The sequence below is a fragment of the Dendrobium catenatum genome, unplaced genomic scaffold, assembly GCF_001605985.2.
Source record: "Dendrobium catenatum unplaced genomic scaffold, ASM160598v2 fragScaff_scaffold_853, whole genome shotgun sequence".
In the NCBI taxonomy this organism is placed as follows: domain Eukaryota; kingdom Viridiplantae; phylum Streptophyta; class Magnoliopsida; order Asparagales; family Orchidaceae; genus Dendrobium; species Dendrobium catenatum.
Genome location: NW_021319315.1, coordinates 7,676,201 through 7,697,370, shown reverse-complemented (window position 1 = coordinate 7,697,370; position 21,170 = coordinate 7,676,201). Strand labels below are relative to the sequence as shown.

The 21,170-nt window shown below is 33.4% G+C and overlaps 1 protein-coding gene across 3 annotated transcripts; it reads left to right on the top strand.

Moving 5' to 3' along the window:
- Positions 1–524: 524 nt before the first annotated feature.
- On the top strand, positions 525–20,092 carry LOC110107437 (the record flags this gene model as incomplete). Of its 3 annotated transcripts, none has more annotated exon segments than XM_028696999.1 (12): positions 525–785; positions 860–923; positions 1,000–1,094; positions 1,189–1,655; positions 1,760–1,970; positions 2,079–2,435; positions 3,668–3,818; positions 3,936–4,073; positions 12,583–12,664; positions 18,435–18,520; positions 18,826–18,939; positions 19,830–20,092. In XM_028696999.1, coding segments are annotated over 12 exon segments (2,196 nt in total), but the record flags the coding sequence as incomplete, so codon positions are not given.
- Positions 20,093–21,170: the final 1,078 nt, after the last annotated feature.

Sequence of the window (21,170 nt, the reverse complement as noted above, 5' to 3'; positions counted from 1 at the left end):
TGCTAAAATATTTTAATATAAATTACATTAAAATAAATTTTAAATTTATTACAATTAATTCAATTAGGTGCGGAGTATGCATCGTCCGCACAAATATGAATATCTTGCAGTACTCAGCGGTACCGAGTGGCGGTACCTAGCGCGGAATAAGGCTTGTGCGGACGATTCTCTCCGTTCGCACTCCGCACATAATAATCTCTTGCTAGAAAAATTATTTTGTGTTGAGTTTGGACTGGAAGAATAGTCTGGAACTCTGGATTGTAAGTGTGCATGCCATATATACACAATATGGACACTTATACACATTATATATAAATATATACATAATATGTATATTCATATATGTGGATTATTCTTTTAGTTCGGACTCATCACAGAATAAATTCTCCGGTTGCTCTGGCCTGATCAATGGCTATGCCTGATTTTAAATTTTTTTGAAAGAATGATTAAGCTAGAATTAATTAAGATAACTATTTTTAAAATTTGTCTTATGAAAAGTCACTTAACTTTTCCCAAAAAAATAAGTCACTTATTTCCAAGGCTAGGGTTCTTCATTCTCGCTGTTCTCTAAAGAAGAAACCGCGGGAAGGAGAAAAGTTACGGAAGATTCAGCCTATATGGGGTCCGTCCACCCTGCCACCCACCTTGAGTCGCTGGTGAAAAGCTTCTCCTTCGTCCCTCCTGCATCAGTTCCCGCCATTATCGATTGCGTCCTTGCCTCATCCGTCGTATCCGTTGCCAATCTACTCTCTTTCCTTCTCCAATCCTTTACTGACTTCGGCGAGGTACGAAAAAGAAGTCCCTTTCTTTTTTTAAATGAATTCGTCGAGTACTCAGTTGATTATTTGAGCATTTACAGGCTCATCAATCAAATTACATACTATGCCACACCAGTGCGCTCTGTCATATTATAAAGAAAGATCGTGAGTTCTACTTCAAGTTTTTATTTTTTTTGGGCTTCTGTGATCTGTATTCAATCTTAGTTACCAACAATCTCAGGAGCTCAATCCGATGTTATGAACCAGTTTATTTCGACGTCCTTCATCCCGCTTCTGAAAGTTATAGACCCAAGTAACTCTGAATTGCTGAACGAGGCATTTCCTGTTCTAGAGTTGTTTCACATTCAATTTTTTGTCCATGGTACTCAGCGTTGTAATTACTCACTATATTGCGATTTCTTCTTGTCAGACGGAGGAATTGGTGTATCATTTGGTCTTTGAAACTGGATCCTGGGAGCTTATTGGCAAAACTCTGGTGCCTTTTTGTCTGAGTTCAGTTTGCTTCAGTATTGGAACAATATCGAAGGATGATATGGATGCAGATAAGCAGTCTACTGAAAGCTCTTCTGAACCTCTGGGGACTCTACCAGGGAAGACTGCATTACAAGTTCTTACATCTTTGCTAGATTTTTCTTTGAAAAGTTGGAGGGGGATTGCAACATCAGAGCAGAAGATACTCAAATTTTCAAGTTCTTTGGATGTTTTCATTGTGAATCTGACTGGGAAGCTGTCGAACTTAGCTCTTTGGTTGCTCATGTTGTCTGCAGAGGATCGTCTGCATGCCATTCATTTGATTCTTCCTATTGTCTTAAGGTCTCTTAATGTTTTTTCGGCATTTAAAATTTTGGAGCATGAACCCCAATGCTCAATATCAAGGTAGGGACAAAGCTGTCCTTTATTGTATTTGTTGGGATATGATATTTCTAGCTTTGTTTTAATTAAAAATTTTTAAATTGTAGTTGTTCAATTTAAATTTGCAGGGCACATTTCCTGGAGAAAATGTGGAATTGTTGCTCTTCTCTGTTTCAACTTGGCCATTTAGAACGGAGAGATGCATACCGGATACTTTCATCATACTTCTCGTCATTCTGTGAATCAGATGGTCAAGAAAAGTTTGCAGAGATTAACATTGATGAAGAATTTGATTTTAGAGGCAATGAAATGCTTTGGAAACAAGTACAAATAGGATTGGTATACTGATTCGTGCCTTTGTCCATGATAAGCTTGTGTAATTGATCATTGTTTTAATTAAGAGCTGTAAACATTTACATTTTTTTCTCCATATACTTGCTCTTTCAGGTAGATAAAGATTCTTCAGTGAGGAAGATGGCATTGTATATTTTGAAATCACTGATGAACTATAATTCTTCCTCTTTTTTAAGCAGAAACGATCAATGCTTTTCTAACTCTCTACAACCGGCTGCAGATGCCAAAAAAGTTGCCATCATGTCTCAAGATGGGAACACATCACATGATGGTCCGACAAAGAGGAAAAAGTGGGCTGAAAAGGAAGCTAAATCTATGGGTATTAGAGAAGTCTGCCATCTTGATGGAATTTGTTTGAATGGTGTAGAAAGATGGAAGGTTTTTGTGCTGCTTTATGAAACGCTTGAAGAGTATGGCACACATTTGGTTGAGGCTGCCTGGACTCACCAGGTCAGACTTGAGGACTGTATTATCATTTTCACTTTGAACAAGAGCTTTTGTGCTGATTGTACATTGCATGGAGCCTTATATATTGGTTAACACATACCACGAGTTATTTGAGATGAGAAATTCTTTACCTTGGATGAGGTGCATATATAAATCTTTGGGATATGAACCACCATATTTGTTATTATTGTAGTTCTTGCGATATAAATCCAATAGTATAATTTGTTTTCAGATGACATGTGATACAGTCAAGAATTATCATTTTATGTTTTTTTTTTTTTTATAAATTTTCTTGTGTTATTGGATGTTATTCAATTTTATTTTGTATTGCCCTATGATGAAAAACAACTTGTGATTATATTGGGTTAGGTGCTCTTAGGTCAGTTCACTCCATTACCTTCCTGTTGTGCTGATCTTATTTCCTTGCTCATGCTGTATGCTATTTCTCCCTGCTGTCTGCTATTTTTTCTCTGTTGTATGCTGGTTTTCCTTGTTATCTACTGGTTTTCCTTGATGTCTACTATTTTTCCTTACTGGCTATTCTCTTTGATGTTTCCTATGCAGGATGCTTTGGGTTTCTCTTTTCAGGGTTGTGTTGGGTGGTTCTTATTGGTTGTTTTGGAGGCTCATTTATGAGTTAATAAATGCCTTTTCCCCTCCTTTCTCTTATAAATAGTGGCTGAGTTTTATTATGAGAAGTTGTTGATGGTGTGAGAAAAATATAAATATGAGGGTTTCTTCTTAGCTTGCGAGCTGTCTTCTCCCTAAACCCTATTTATTCCTCTTGTTCTACTTTCTTTTTCTTCTCTCCATGGTTTTCCTTCCACATGTATCTATTTTCTTTAAATACCATAAATTGTAAGGTGGTGTTGTGTTCTGTTTTATTGGTATTTGCTGGAGGAGCATAGACTTGTACTGGATCATAACTTTCTATGGTGGATCTCTGGTTTGTCCTTTCCTTTGAACACCTTCCCTAGTTTGTGTTTTGCATGTGAGGTGATCATTCGTGGTTGTTATGAGAGTATTTTAATTTATATGTTTTATTTCTTTTTCTATATTGTGAGTCTTCCTAACCTTTTTTCCATCTTTGTTTCCCACTAAGTGTACATTGCTTGGTGTTTATGTTTTATTGAAAGAAAGTGTCTTAGTTTGCATTCCTTGTGTTCTCCTACTTGATTTTAGTACCTAGCTTGCATCAACATGTGCAAGGGACATTAACATTGATTTTTTGTCAGGTTTCATTATTAATTCAGTCTTGCCCACTGAACAATGACAATATTTCTACAACCTTAAGTGTTTATTACGCTCAGATGGAAACTTTAGATGGACTTTTAAGCTGGTTAGTTGTGTTATGGGAGCGTGGATTTTTTCATGAAAATCCTCAAGGTCTTTATCTGTTTTTTTTCCTTTGTGCTAGGTCTTGCTAATTCATTTCCATTTAGTGTGTTTAGTTCTTGTTCAATTTTCTGGTTTTAAATCTTTATTTGAATCGCTATTTTGCAGTGCGATGCTTAATCATGGAATCATTTTTGGACATTGATTGGGATAGGTATGCAAATCTCGCACATAAAGTGCCTAGAAGTTTCATACTTGGTCCATTGGTTCGGGGTTTAAATGATGTTGTTCATCACAAAGATTTTGGTAAATACTCCAAACTTAGTAATTATTATTTGCATTTATGCGAAAAGTGCTTCTATTATAATTTTTAATCAAGTTATAAGGGTGGTAGAGATTATGCCTAGCAATAGGGATTGTGATGATTTTTCATCCTTGAAGATTATTATCACCTTTAAACATGCTTCTTATTCTATTTTACGCGACACTATTTTCTCTTTTTTTTTTCTTTCCATACTTTCTAACATGTGATACTGGTTGTGCTTTAGTTGGATAGAAGAAAATCTGAGTTCCAATCCAAGAGGTTGAGCTGATGATAATAATTATATTAGGATAGTTAGGCTTCTTTATTTTAAGGTGCTATATTTTTATATTTTTGAATTTAATGTATGGGCCTCTCCTTGATTGCTTTCTCCTTTTCAAGATCGATCTTGACATCCCTATTGCCCACCTCAACTGCTAAGTAGAGGGACTTTTTGATGAATTTACACTTTTTTTTTCGGTGAGATGGAGGTTGCAGTAGATGGAACACCTTCAAATGCTCAAGGTGACCTTCCTTTGATCTGTTGAAGACTGAGATATCATCTAAATATATAATAACGAAGCCATACAAATATGACTGCAAAACATCATTCATTAGCCTCATGAATGTAGCTTGCTCATTATAAAGTTCGAATGACATGATCAATCATTGGTAGACTCCTTGTATGGAATTTGAAATCCGTCTTACTTATATATATCTAATTGATGCGTACTTGATGATAAACACTTTCGAGTTGATCTAATAGTCGTTGATGCTCGCTGATTATTAATAACTCTTTATTGTTTGTTTACCAAGAGCACGATAGTTAGCATCAGGCTCTATGTGCCATCCTTCATTGAAACCATCACCATGGGTGATTTACAACATAATTTACTAGAACCTGATTATCAAAAGTAGAAATATTGCACAATATTTATTAGTTTACGTGCATGTCTTTCCTATACAACATCCATTGTAGGTTTACCATAGCATCATCAGTTAGTACTTCTTCCCTTATCTAGTCATCTAACACTGGTAGGGGATGACGATAGAGCATTGCATGGCTATGTTGTAGGTATAAACTGTAAAGCACTTAACAAACGCCAAGTGCAATCACCTTGCTCAATATCTCATCACTATTGTTCATAGTGATTGAAAAGTGTCTGATATTAGCTATCAAATCTCTCATATCCTTTTTGAATCCCGCTTAAAGGAAAGGGGTGTGGGTGAGATATGGCGTTCAATCCCAACTTTTGCATTTGATTTACAGAAATGAGGTTATTTTGGTTGCCAATGTTGATGACAATTCTGATCTCTTATTTCTTGACTTTTATTGTTAGAGTGAATAATTATTCTTGTGTGTCCAAATTTGGTGCCGACCCACCACTATATCCTTGGGCGTAACCATCATATATAAGTATGAGTTCATCTTGTCTATTGGATTAAGCACAATTTTGTCTGTAACGTCAACCATTATATTTTTTCTCTCATCATTCTTTTACTTTTCCAGGGAAGAATTCGTGATGCACGTTCTAACATTTTTCTCTAACATTTTTCGCTAATATGGTCATGTATTTAGCAGTGATCACTAAACTTCCTTGCAATGTTTGTCTTAGAGGTGGAAGGAAATTTTGAAGCATTGCCTTTGTTTTTGCCTTTCTTTTTATTCTTTGTGAAGTTGAATTCTTTCTTTGTGCTGTTCTAGACTTCTCTTTCTTGCCTTGGTTCTTGCACTCAATGGCCATTGTCATCATAAGCAGAGTTAATTTGCAATTTGCAAATAAAGCCCTAAGGTGCACTTGAAAGTTTGTCCATCCCGACGATTTACTCTCAAAATACTCACCCGATGTTAGAACTTTGTAGTATTTTCTGACATAGATTGCCTTTGACACCATCTCACATTATGACACTTCTTTCACCAAACTTCCACATTTTTGTTTGGATAGAATTCTTGAAGCATCAACTGCTTGAACTTTCCCTAAGTTAGCTCCTGATGGATGTTCATCTTCATATGAGCATTGTAGCACTCGAAGGCATAATGGATTAACTTTAGTCGAGCTAAGGCAACCTTGTCTTTGGTGCTATACTCATGCAAGAAACAAGTCTCCAACTCGTTGATCCATACATCTAGCTTCTTGACATTAATTGCACCATCATAAGAGGGAATCTCCACTATCGTCTGCTTTGAGTAGTTGCATCCTTCATGATTGGTAGGCATATCTTCATATTCATCTTCTCCAATCATGTATGCATCTGGCATGGGAGAATAGGAATAGGATTTGGATTTGGCCCACTAGTCTAAGCAGCGCTGGTTTACATCCTCTTCTACTCCATTATGGTGGTCATCAGCTTCTTCAGTTTAGCCATTTGTTCATTTGATTTGGTATAGAATCAATGTATCCATTGGTTGGCGTTCTTTATTTTTCTTGATTTTGTAACTTTTTTCTAACTTTTGATGCTTCTCCAAGACAACAACCAATTTTCCCTAATCATTATATATATTTTTTGTTTGTACCATGCACCAAGTATCATGCTCTCATACCAACTTAATCTAAAGATTAAGATTTATTAATTTAGTTTCCTCTTTGTTGTACATAACTTTCTTTTTTTGATTTTGTTGTTGTGTGAAAACATCAAAAACATGATTGTTTGAACTGTCTAGATTGTTGTGAAGCACCGTAGTTCACAATAACATAATCACAATGTAATAAGAAATAGAGCAATGACAATAGGTAACTACATTTGCAAGGCAACAATGAAAAGCAAGTTTAAGCCAACGACAATGCAAGATATAGTCACCAATAAGGCAATCAAAAGACATCAGCAGTTGATTAGTGGAGGGGAGAAAACACCTCCATATTACAAGAGATCAGCGATTAGTGGTCTGCTTGTCCTCAGTTTTTCCCACAAGAATCAAAATTGAGCCTTTCCGGGTTGTACAATTCAACAGAGGGTATAAGAAGAACAAAAATGAAAATTAATTATGAGATTTCTTCTTTTTTGGTAGAATTCAAGCATTAAAATAGAAAATTATAACAAGATTGATATAACCCATAAATAATCTACCTTCATCATAGGAGGAAATCATAGATATATTTACAATGTAGATTGCTCAACCAGAAAAAAAAAAGATAATTCTAGTGTAAATTAATCCTAAGTTTGGATTACAAATTCAAAAGCAAGTTTATCTAAATTTTAGAAATTCAAACTCATCCTATCTTGTCATTTATCGAATTTTGATCCAATGGTCCAACTTCATTGGCTTTGATCTCTATTGTTCGATGTACAATTGATGATTTGATCACACTTAAGAACATTGAAGACATTCTTTTTTATCTCAATGATGTGATGTGCGAGTCACTTTTGTACTAATTTCATGGAGAATTAGTCCTTTAAACGCAAAATATGAATTTTTGATCTTCCATGATATGATACCCAAATCATAATCATAGGCGATCTGATTTCTCACCTACTGGATTGATCCCCATATTAATAATATACATGATGCATGAGTAAGATTTGAAAATATTTGATAAGGGTTCTAATAATAGATTTATAAGTTGTATTTTGAAGATAGTATTTGACTTCTTTTTTTTTTTTGAACTTTTTTAGTTAGAAAGATCTGTAAATAATCATTTTTTCCAAAAAATTATCTGCAGAAAATCATTTATTCCAAAATTTTTAGATGATAAAACTTTTGGTAATAATTTTCATTATATATTATTCTATTAATTTTATTAAAAATGTATAAACAATTTATTATTTTGAAGCCTCATTTATTGTGAAAAAATATTCTAGCATTGCAATGACTCTTATGGCATATTATCATTTTGTTTATTTGTGCAGCCTTCAATTTTTGAGATCATTCTTTTAAACAATCGCATTGCACTTGTATTCTTGGCTTTATAATTTTTAGTAGCCTTTGAGGATTTCTTTATGTGCACCTATAACTAATTGACTTCATAAATATATTATGGCATTGATTCTTATTCTTTCTTTGCCATTTCTAGTTTAGCAGTACAAATGTAGAGAGTTGTGATGCTCTTCTTGATTAAAAGTATCTTTTGGTTGTGCTTTTGCTTATGAGTTGCAATGGTATCATTTGCTTCCTACTTTAGCATGCCAGAAAACATTTTTAGTTATTTATTTTGTTTTAGTGTTTTGTGAAGTGTGATAGCCTACTAGGTCCTTACTTCATGTTAGTCCATATATCAACATATTGTTAAGTTGGTTAGCCATATTTTTTACATGATGATGTTGGTTAGATTAGGTTTCGATTTATTTGCCTTTTGCTTTATGTAAAATTATCCTTTGGATGATTATTAGGATAAGATTTGTTTTGAATTTGCATAATCTGATTTTAAATCTTATCTTGTTATCCCTACTTATATATTTAGGGCAAATGCTTTGTAATAAATCTTTTATGAAAAGAATGAAATTATGGCTTAAGTTCCGAGTTTCTTTCTCCTCTAATTTCTTTCACCGTTTCATTCTTCTGTCAGATCTTCTTTGTTTCTCTCCTTTCCTTGCAACAAATTTGGCAACGGAGCTTTACCCTATATGCGTTTACCACATTGCCAAGCTTACTCATCCTACAACTTCAATTGCCTGTATTTTGTATTCCCACCATGACCACCATGACCTCATCTCCTTTGCCAACCGCATCCTTGCCAATCTACTTCACCAGCTCATTCCTTTGTTGTGCACCTTTGCTGTATTCCTTGATTGACATTCTTTTTATCTGCTTACCAACGTTTACAATTGCGCAATTGGGTATGGAGGCGTTTTTCGTTCGTGAGGCGAGACGTAAGCATCAAAATCTAAAAATTGCGTAAAATAAAAATAAAAGTTAAAAGTTATTTTTTTTATATAATATCCAAACAATATATTAAATGATGACATATTAACTTTCTATTGAACTTTGAAGTAACAAATTTACATACATATAAAACAAAAAATTGTATAAGATGTAAAATGTTAAATGAAAAATGATATGAAATAGAATTGAAATCCAAATATTACATGAACAAAATAATATAAAATATACGAATTGCATAAAAGTATCTTATAACATCAAGTTTAACTATAGTTTTTTTACTTTCTCAGTTGCTTAGTCATCTACGTTTAATTACTAGAGAAAGCTAAAATAATTGGCAACAACTCAAAAATCATATGTACTAGGATTTTTATTTGAGTCACCGTCATAACAAATTATTCTCTTCCCTGTCTCATCTTGTAGGATCAAATACCTCTCAATCTCTTCTTCTTCATCTATTTAAATCATATTCATCTTTCATAAATGTTTATCATTAACATAAATATAATACTCCCAAATTTTAAGAGATGGTGGTGGCATGCGGCTTTCTATTGATCCCTTGCAGCGGCTACGATGGTGGAGGCTACGTTGAAGGTAGTGGGTTGGAGGTCGAGGCAATTCAGAGGAAGTTGCTGCGGCTTGGGGGTGGAAGAAGACATGATTTTTTGGGGGCTTTTGTATAGGATTTAGGTAAGTTTTAAATAAAAAATTTATAAATAGAGAAGCGTACGACTAATGCCAACGAGGCGAGGCGTGCCTTAAGGCGGGCCTCATCCAAGATGAAGCGTAAGCCTCATAGAAAAAGCTCAAGGCGTAAGCCTCGAGGCGTTTTTTACTGGAATTGCGCTAAGGCGGGCCTCAAGATGAGCCTCATATTGCGCAATTTTAAACAATGCTGCTTACCCATTATTGCAAACCCATCCTTGCCTTACCATTAAACTTGATCCCGCCCGCAGATGATCCGACTTTCATTCACAAGGTCCCTCTCTTGCGTCTCCTATTTGCATTGCATCGTTGAACATACACTTGATTGCATTATTGAAGCATCCACACACAAGGTTCCTTAACCACAAATGCCATTCATGTATCCTCTCTTGGTATCAAACTCTGTTCGAAGCGATCATTCTCTTTTCTGCAATATTTATATTATCTATGGACATTAACAATGATATAACATTTTTATGTAACTTTTCTTGATTATTATGGAGCTTCGCTTTATGATATCTTATATACTTGTTGGAACTACAATTACCTTTATTTGAAGCATTCTTAGTTAGTATGCATCGTAAAATAAACTTGAAAAGAGGCAACAAGGGTTGAAAATACTTTGTTACTTCTATGCTTGACTGGGGACTTTTTTTTTTGAGCTTTTGTTGTTTAATTCTTCCTGAAAAGCTAATCTGTGACAAATTTTGGATCTTACTGCTTTATGCAAGATTGACTTCCATCATTGAGCTTGCTTGGAACATCTTGGACTTAGCGGGTTTGGAACTTCCTGTAGTTCTCATGAGACTTATAAATGACTTGGCAGCATTCTAAAAGATTTTTGGGATCCTTCTGCATCAACTTATTTATAGGATATTTTTCAACTTTTATCTCATCTCCTTAGCTAACCATGCCTCTTCGATCGACCTTCTAGCCTGATCCCTCAAAGGTATACCTTCCTTTTTTGTTCATATGATAATTCCGCATCGAACTGCTTAACCACCACTACAAACCCATCCCTGAAATGCCATTGATCTTGATCGCACCCACATCTGATGCCTTTTCCCTCATGAATCACTTACCCTTCCTTGCCTGATTATGCCACAATAGAGTTTATCATTAAATACTTCTCCCGTGGGGTGGTCCAACATCACAATTCATCGTTCAAGCAATCTCTTTCACCAACTGAGGTGATCATTCCTCTTACAAGTGATTTGAATTCGTTTTCCTTATTTTGCATCTAATATTTCCATATTAACAATATAAACATATTTTGATTTAAATTTGATGTAATATTTTGAAGAGTTGCTTGATGATCTCTATTGCATTAATCAAAAGAAGAAAGAAATAATTGACTTTTGCGAGGTGCATTCTGACTACATGCGCATCACAACAATATCACAGAAAGAGATAACAAGGTTTGAAAAAGAACTTAACTATCAATATGCTAATCGACAATCCTTGAAGGGCATGAAGATTGAAGAGTTTCCATATTAATTATGAACAAAACCTTTTCTTCGGAATAAACAATAGATAGGTTAGTTATTTTTCAGTCAATTCAATAAAATGCTTTATGACTTTTATGCTACCAAAAATCCCTTTTTGAGTTTGGTTGATGTTTTAGAGGATTTATGCCAAGATTCTTTTATTGTTAATGATGATTTTGATTATTTCTCCACTTCGTTTCTTCACTGTTGGATATGTTTTTCATTATGTGATATGATTTTTAAAAGAATAAATATTGCAAAATATCAATACAATTTGTGAGCTTCCGTATCTCCTTCAACAACGTTACAATTCTTGGGAGTAAGTTTTCTGACGATAGATTTTGATTTATTTCAACATCTATTTTATTTGACGTCACCTTTTGGATAATTATTAGGATTAGTTTGTATTTGAATTTGAATCATAATAGGTTTGATTTTAGGTCTTTTCTCGTTATCCATTTTTCTGTAAAGAGGATAGCTTGATTTGTAGTAAATCATCGATTAGATGCATAAAATTATAGCTGAAATTCCTAATATCTGCCCCTGCTTTACTTTGAGTTCCCTATCTCTCTGTCTCTCCCTCTCATTCTTCGCACACTTCATCTCTCTACTTTGTGTTGTTCCACATCAAGATAAATATTGCAAAATATCAGAACAGTTAGTGACGTTCCGTATATCTTCCAGCACATTACAAATCTTTGGGGTAAAGTTTTCTCAGCTTTATGGAAATTGATACTTGATTGATTAGTTTATAATTATTCTAACATTTTTTTGTAAAATTATCATTTTGGATAATTATTGGCATAAGTTTACATTTGAATTTGAATTTATTTATATTTTGTTTTATATCTTATTTGGCTATCCCTATTTATATGAATATGATTGTTTTCTTTGATTTATGGCTGAAGTTCCTAACTTATTTAGTTCTTCTTCCCTCATGTCTGAGTTTTCTGTTTCTCTTTCCATCTAGTTCTTCTTTTTCTTCTCCCCTCTCTTTTTTGTTTCTCCACTCTGTTTGCATGACATGAGCTGCTTGCCATATTTTTCTTGTTCAACAATTTGTACTAGTTTCCAAATGAGTACATCTTATTGATATGCATGGTTTGATTATTCATGTTTTAGTAATTTTTCCAGTAGCATCCTTTTCATGAGTTTTGATATTTGATTTTATTTAAATAATATTTTAGTAATTTAAAGCGGACCATAAATAGTTGAGATAATGTTAAAGATGATGATTATGATGATATTTTTAATGGTTTATTCGACCCCCACCATGGTAAGGGCTTGAACCAAAAACTACATATTGGTGCCTGTATCGTCTATTATAAAGTTGTAAGTCGTTTTTGTAAGATCCTCATATCTCATGCTCTCTGATAAAAACTTCTTATTGCTTGCTCAATTTGCTAATATATTAACAATATACTTTATGAAACTTTTTTCCTCCAGATGTTTTGAGCTCTAATGAGCTTATTGCTTTCTATTTTAATTTCTATTCATCCTTTTCAGGTCTTAAAGGCATTTATATGTCCAGAGCAATAAAAGGCGCATCCAAGTATTTTAATAGATTTTCTTGTGGGTTATCTGTAAGGTGCACTATTTCACTTCTTTTGGCAATTTTTTATTTGAAATAGTAAAATTATGGAGTTTAGCATCATTTTTCTGTTCTTGGTTATGATAATAGCAACACAGTTGAATGCCTTTTTGGTTCACCTGATTTAATGCTTCTATGAGACGTTTTTTATATTATTATTCTTTTCTCACATTAGTAAATATCATATGAAACCTATTATAAGAAAATGGTCTAACAGTTTCAATTATCTTATGGAAACTTAGCTAGTTGATTGAGCAAAACTTCTATTGTGTTGTATACATTTTGAAGATTCTACCTCTTTGTTTGATTTCTATATGTTGGAATTGGTAGATTTTTATGTTCTTTCTCAAAATCAATTTGGATTCATGCCGGGTAGGTCGACTATGGAAGCGATACATTTATTAAGAGGTTTGATGGAGAAATATAGAGAAAATAAGGAGGATCTACATATGATTTTTATTGATTTAGAAAAAGCATATGATAAAGTTCCAAGAGAAGTGCTATGGAGAGTTCTTGAAAAGAAAGGAGTTAATAATGCTTGTATTCAAATCATTAAAGATATGTATGCAGGAGCTATTACTTGTGTTCAAACACAAGGTGGTTTGACCAAGTATTTCCCTATTTCGATTGGGTTACATCAAGGATCAGCCTTAAGCCCATATCTTTTTGCTTTAGTCATGGATGTTCTCACTAGACATTTGCAAGAGGATGTATCTTGGTGTATGCTTTTTGCTGATGATATTCTTCTTGTTGATAAGACTAGAGAGGGAGTTGAAAGTAAACTTGAATTATGGAGGTCAACATTAGAGACTAAAGGTTTTCGCTTGAGTAGATCTAAAACGGAATATATGGAGTGTAATTTTAGTAGTAATAGACCTAGTGAGGGGATTGTGACTTTGGGCGATCAAGTCATTAATAATAGTACACGTTTTAGATATATTGGATCTATTGTTTAGAGTGATGATGAAATTGATGGAGATATTATCCGCAGAATTCAAGTTGGATGGTTGAAGTGGAGGAATGCATCGGGCTTGTTGTGTGATAGAAAAGTACCCCTCAAACTTAAGGGAAATTCTATAAGATGGTAGTGAGGCCTGCAATGCTTTATAGTGCTGAATGTTGGCCATTAAAAGAGAAGCATAATAATAAGTTAAGTGTGGCAGAGATGAGGATGCTCAGGTGGATGAGTGGCTTTACCCTTAGAGATAGGATACGAAATGAGCATATACGTGAAAAGGTTGGAGTAGCTCCAGTAGAAGATAAGATTAGAGAGAGTTGCCTTAGATTGTTTGGTCACATAAAACGGCGGCCTTCCAATGACCCGGTTAGGAGAGTAAATGTATTAGATTCGACTTATGTTAAGAAAGGTAGAGGCAGACCTAAAATTACTTGGTTAGAAAATATTAGGAATGACCTTTCTTTATTAGATTTAAACGAGAATTTGACCTTTATTAGGACAATGGAGAAAAATGATTCATGTAGCCAACCCCACGTAGTGGGATAAAGGCTTGATGTTGTTGTTGTTGTATGTGATTGTTTATTTTATTGAAAATGAATGCAGAGTGGAAAGTAAATATGGTGCATTTTTTTTTTTTGAGTTTTGTGGTTGAGTAAAGGAAAAAATCAGGATATTATTTTTTGGTTTTTAGTTTGACCTAAATTTAATTTATGTTATAACGCGGTGGCGGCAGCAATGGGCAACTAACTAGCAGCTATGTTTTTGGAATTTGTCAATGTCAGGGGAATTCTAAAGACAATGCTATTTTTCTTCTCTCTTTCTTTTCTTTCAACCAAACATTAGAAATATAAACATTTCTGCATTTATTTTACACCAGTAGTACTTGCAACCAAACAACCCTATATGATTCCACTTCCAAGCATATATCATAATTGATGCAAGTCTGGAAACTAGTTTCGGATGCTTTTTAGGGATGTGCTGTTTACTTTTGTTCCGGAGTTTGCTAGTCTCGTGTTTCCTTTCATGGCCATTTATTTGCTACAGTTTCGAAACTGCCTTCCAAATGCTAATTGCTATAGGTATGTAGCCTTGAGCCATTAATTATTGCTTTGCTTTTTGTCCTGAAATTGCCGCCGTTTGGTACATTGCCTTGTTGCCTATTGTTTTTTTCCTTTTATGGATGAATTATATGAAAATTTTGAAACCTAAATCTAATTCATACTATTTAAGTGCTCGAAATTAGTGCTTGTCATTTTGCAGCATATCTTCAAGATTTCGTAGGAATTAATTATTTTGGATCTTCATAACTCTCGAGATATGCTCAAATTATTGAATATTGCTTATTGAAATAAAATTTAAATTTTCATCAACTCTTGCGTGTGTTGGTTGATTGAATTTGTGCTTCGTAGGTGTTAATGATTACTTCTGGGGGTGAGTTTGCTTGTGCCAATGCGAGGCTTGAATCTTCTTTTTCGGTGATTTTTAATCATTGTTCTTGCTTTAAATTTATTCATTGGATGATGTGTGCATGTATGAAATGTTTTCAAGTGTGATAGATGCCAGATTCATTTTTTTGTTATGTGAATTTCAAATGTCACTGAAATTCAAAATTTATTTATTATTTTTATATTGGAATTTCAAAGTTTGTCAACTGTTACATTATTATTTGGAATGATAGAAACGTGTTATTATTTTTACGTTAAATGTGATTTGTTTCCTGAAGTTCATAATTAGTAAACATTGGATGGGCATTTTTTTGTATTTTTATTGTGATCTCATTTTAAGTTGCATTTGTTGTCCTAGTTTCTTAATTCGTGTTAAAGCTTATGATTACATATCATGTCTTCTAAAAGTTGGACATAATGTTTTTTTCAAAAAAAAAAAAAAAAAAAAAAAGCGCACAACTTTAATGAAATTGGATAAGTTATGGTTCTATATAAACACGGCATAACTATCATGATGATTTAAATTGGATTGTTACATTTAATGGAAGTATTATCTTGTGAAATTTTCAAAGAGGGTTGATAATCTCGGACTCTCTCAAGATTACCAATCATTCGATTTTGAACTTATATATGTTAAATTAAAACTAGTGGGTCGTACTTAATTGTTTGGGTGAAATATTGCAAGTGAACCTATATATGCATGGGCTGGCCTAAATGAATATTGGAAACAACTGCATTATTAGAATTCTTCCGGAGAGCTCATATGAATGGTCAAGGTGGGAATTGATGACCTTGATTATGGGATTGTCTAAGCTATTCCTTGATATACTGTTATTAGTAATTTTTGCAATATAATGCGAGAAAGGCTACGATGGGGATACTTTTACTAAGGCACTTTATATGAGTTGAAGTAAGAGCATGTCAATCCAAAACATAATTATAGTATCCATTCATCAATTTAATGCCATCTAACATTCCGGGTATAGTGATATCCTTTTTACTTGCAATCATTTCAAATACTAGATCGTAAAACTTCATCATACATAAATATGACCACACCTTCTTTACATAGTTGCCCTAGCCTCCAGTAGCATTGTAATGCTTTTCTTACTAAAAATGTTATCAACATATATTGAGGCAAGTTATATTAATAATTCAATATATATTTCTAAGTTCTATGTATGTAATAGTGAACAAAAAGAATGGGAAGTAATAAGCAATATGAATTTTGATTTTGTTGAGCATTCATGCAAAGAAGTTGAGATTTATAACTAGCGAAGCACAACTCTTATGCTTGTTATTTTTTATGGTGATAAGGCACACAACGCACCATGGCCAATACATTCCCGGTGGCCCAATAAGGCATAACTTCTACACCTACTATTGTTTTTGGTGGAAATGTTGGAGTAATTAGTGCTCGGGTCCATTAACATCCTCAACTATTTCTAGAGGTGGGCTTCATCTTTCAACTTACAGATGCAAGCATTTATATATATAACATTTTTTTATATACATCCTTTTTATTTGATAACTTCAAAGGGAGTATGGACCTATGATTTGCATTATAGATTAATAGCAATAATGTAGCATTTAGGTATAAAAATCATGATTTCTAAAGTGAATTGGAGTGCATAGGTTTATTAGTGACATGGAATTGGAATCATAGACATGACTTAGAAGATGATCATGCCATTTATGAAAATTTGAGGCAGACATTATATTTATTATTTATAACAATATGGACAATAATAGACAATAATGAAAAGGCGTCGCATAACTTTACATAAAGAACATTCTATGAAAGAAACTTCTATAGTCAAGTGGAAAACAGAAGCAATGAGTTTATATGATGGAAATATTAGTTTACTTCTTTAGTAAATGAACTATGCTTGACAAATTACTCATGACTTAGCTCAATAAGAGCTTGTTCATTATCATTTAATTAATTAATCGATCAAGTTTGAATTGTTTTCTTGATTTATTTATGATCATTAGCATTATCTTATGAAACTTGTGAATAAGCTCTATTAATGTTCTATAATATGCTCAGTTATAAATTGGTAATATGCATGTTTAAAACCCAATACTATATTCATTTAAGATTCTACTATAAATTCATTTAATACTTTAAATTCTAAATAATCTTATTTTTAACTATTATAAAATTTTGAATGGATATCGATTAATTTAATTTCGATATTTTTCAATCCATTAAAAGAATTTTAGACCAACTATTTAAAATTTAAAACAAAATAAGAACTCCGATTCATAAATCTCAAGACAAATATGATTTTGTTCATATTAGCTATACAGTAGAATGATCAGTTATTCTTAGATCAATTTGAGTATCTTCTAAAACAATCACAAATGATAGCTAAAGTCTGAAAACCTGTAAACATGTTAAATGCCCTCTACTGTCACATGGCATCACTTTCTTTTGTTCTTTATTTGTAAAGATTATGACTGGATAAAGATTATCTTCATTTGAGCTATTGTTGGATGTCATGTGTGATCTTTTTCATATAACATCATGAATTGATGATCCTCAAATTTGGTTAATTCAGATTATAGTCATGTAATCTGCCAATTTGGTTAATTCAGATTATAGTCATGTAATCTGCCAAATGTTTAATGTTTGTGTTGAAAACTTTGTCAAATGTGTGTTAAACATAAACAGCAAACACAAATTTAATTAAAAAACATGATTTTACCTACTCTGCATTATCATGTGGCTGAGCATGTATTATTGCAAACCAAAGTTGCATTGAGTGCATTTGTCCTGCGGTTATTGCTACTTTGTTAAAGGTTTTGGAGATTCAAAACAAAGATTTTAAGTCAACTAATTATTCATTTTATTTTATTTGTTAAATTAGACTTGTTTTTGGTGTTTTAGCTTCTAATCCCTTGGGTCCAAAGTTTTGTTAATCCAGCAAATCTAATCAAGTGAGTTTTTTTTTTTTTTTTTCTGGGAAAAATATCATGTGAATATTCCGAGTTTTGAGTCCAGAAAAAGTTGATTATGTTAGACTTTTTGTGGGCCGTTTAGGATTTAGTAGTCAGTAATATGGATTACCTGATCATTCTTCCTGTAATATTGGTATTTTTTGCACTTCCTTGAGACTATGGTCATCCTGCAATATCAGACGAGTACACCTTTTTGATGATTTATGCTATTTTTTTTTCCATGAGATCAAATTATACCTGGTTGAATACATACTTTTATGTCCTGCTTGACAGAATAAATCTTTTGCATCTCCTGAAATTGTTTTTCAGAATTCGATTTAGTGTGATGCTTGTTCTTGAGAGTATTGTGATCCGTATAGCATGTTTTCCTGCCTGCTAAAATTCTTCTAATCCTTTGCAGTGAATGCTTAACACTTGCATGGAGCTTAGCTTCTGCTGCTAGACATGAGTCATTTGGTCGAGCTGGATTGATGACGCTGGCTTTCTGTATTTCTTCAACTTCTTGTCATTCTAATGCAAATGAAAGAAACGAAAAAAAATGTTCAAGCGCAAACTGCGTGGTTGAACAGTTTGATTCTACTTCCAATAATGATGTTCACTGTAGTGCTGTTGAGTTGCTGGATGCTTTCAAAATTCTGATTTCAAGAACTAAACAGCACTACAATCCTAATTATCGCCTACAAGGTTTTTCTTTCAATTTAGTTACAAATTTTCAGTTGTGCCGATAATTTAACTTATTTGATTACATATCTATGTCTGCAAGGGGGTCCTTAACTTCTCCATGTATTCAGTTTGTGAGCAGATTCTTAAAGCTGCATCTTCGTTGATAAATATCCATGATCTTTCTCTTGAGGTGTTTCTTCATTTTCTTTCAGCATTTCCCCGAGAATTTATTGATGTAACTGGTAAGCTAAATATGACATATCAATCACAAATTTTGTTGATATTTTTTACCTGTTTATTCTTGTAAAACTGATTTTTTTTTCGTTCCTTAGTTTTATTGTTTCTAATTTTATCATAATCTTGCTTGGGCTTGCCATTATATTTTGACTTTTAAATATTGTTATCTTTGGTGAAATTCTCATCTGTTATGTTGTTTGGGAGTTTGTTGAATTTCTCCCATTCATGTAGTATACTTGAATATTTATTTTGTTTTCATTTGTTAATGCTGTGCTAATATGAAATAAAGTAGTCTATTCTCTCACAAAGATGGATGAGCTGCCTTGTAAGGGAGGGGGGTTGCAAGCTATAGGAATTGATTTCTATGGTGTCCTTAAGCACAATTTTTAAGTGCGGCTCAAGCATGCATCACTAAACGAAGCCTTGGTTTGCATAGGTTGCTATGCTCAAGTTTGACAGATTACCAGCAGACATACCATTTAATCATTTAATTAAGCAATAACAACAAGCAGAACATGGAAATCATAACAATTTGGTTTTGCAATTTTTTCCTACATGGCCAGTATGGAATCCAATATATTAAAATGTTGTTAGCCTTAGGAGCTCAACTTCATTTAGGAAAACTTTATCTTGAATTTAGGTAATTTTTGTGCTTTTAGTATTTGGCATGTACTATATTTGACCAATGATGAGAGGGTGGCTGTAGCTGCATGAAAATATGATTCGGGATCTCGTTTTCTTGAATTCATCCTTTAAACATTGTGCTTGTAATACAAAGATCTTGCTTTTTATGTTTCTGCTTTAGCTTTATATTCTTCATCATGACTTGTTATGTTTGAGGTGTTCTCCTGATCTTTTGTGTTCCTAACAAGCTTCGTCTCGGCTCGTAAAACAGGTCCTTTAAGATGCATACTGCAAGCATGGATAGCTAAAATAAGTTATGAGGATAGAAACATTGGGCTCATTGACGGACGTACATATCTTCTGAAGAATCTTTTATATTTCCCTTCATGCTTCATTCAGCATAGGCTTACATCTGATGATACTGTGTCGTTTGATGATGATGACATAGATGGATGGTTAGTTGAGGCGCAAAGGTGGGCTTGGCTGCTCTTCCTTGTAATCAGAGATGAGCAAGATCTTGCTCCTATTTTTGAGGTGTGCTTTGTTGACTTGTTGATGACCTTTGCGTTTCATGATATCTAGCTGTTTTCTTTCCTTTTTTTTTTTTTTTCTTTTTTTAGGGGGAGGTCTGCTCTTGTTTTTATTTATTCATTATTGTTTAGAAGTGGCCAAAATAGATCCGTTGATTGTTGCGGTTACTAATGTTTGAAAGAGTTAGTGCTATGGCTGTATGAATTTATTTTATTGTCTCCTATTAGAATGTCTTTTCTTGATCATGTATGATATGTTAAGAATATTCCTTTTACTAGTATATTGCAAGACGATCATGTAAATGTTTGTTATTAAATAATGCGGATGCCCTTTTTGTTGTGCTTCTTTTATAAATTTATTGGAGCACTGCTAGGATTTCTCCACTAGGATATGACTGTCATAAATGAATCACGGAAGTAGCCTCTTTGCAACGGTCAAAGGATCAAAATTCAATTCCTTTCAAAATCCCTAACCTGTGGAAAGCATTATGAGCTGACTGCACATTCCTTTTTCATGAACTTGTAACACAAATGTAATACTGTGATGCGTCTGAGCCTCTTCTGACACTGAGAGATAATGCCACCAAATTTACTAATAAACTTTTTAGAAAAGTAAGCGACTTGAAGAACCATTTGAAACTACTTTCCATCGCAGGATAGTGAAGAAAATATAACTAAAGATTACTGAAACCTTCTTACAATAATAACTTAAAGAACCTTGCTGCTCAAAGGAATTTTAGCTAGATGAGGCTTATTTCCTGAAAGCTTCAGTTTTGAACTATGTTGCACCGATACTGATACGGCGACACGGATACGACACGATACGGATACGGGACACGTCAATTCTTAAAAATACAGGATACAGGTAAGACGCGGACACGACATTATAATTTATAAATCATACATAAAAATTAAGAAAGCAATCAAAGCATAATATTTGGAATTACAAAAAAAAATGACAACAACATTATTAAATGTCTAGTACAACAACAAAAGCATAAACATAAATTATCTAGCACATGAAGTTTCAACTAATCAATAGAAGGAATGATATAATTATCTTCTTCATTTGTTTGTCTTAG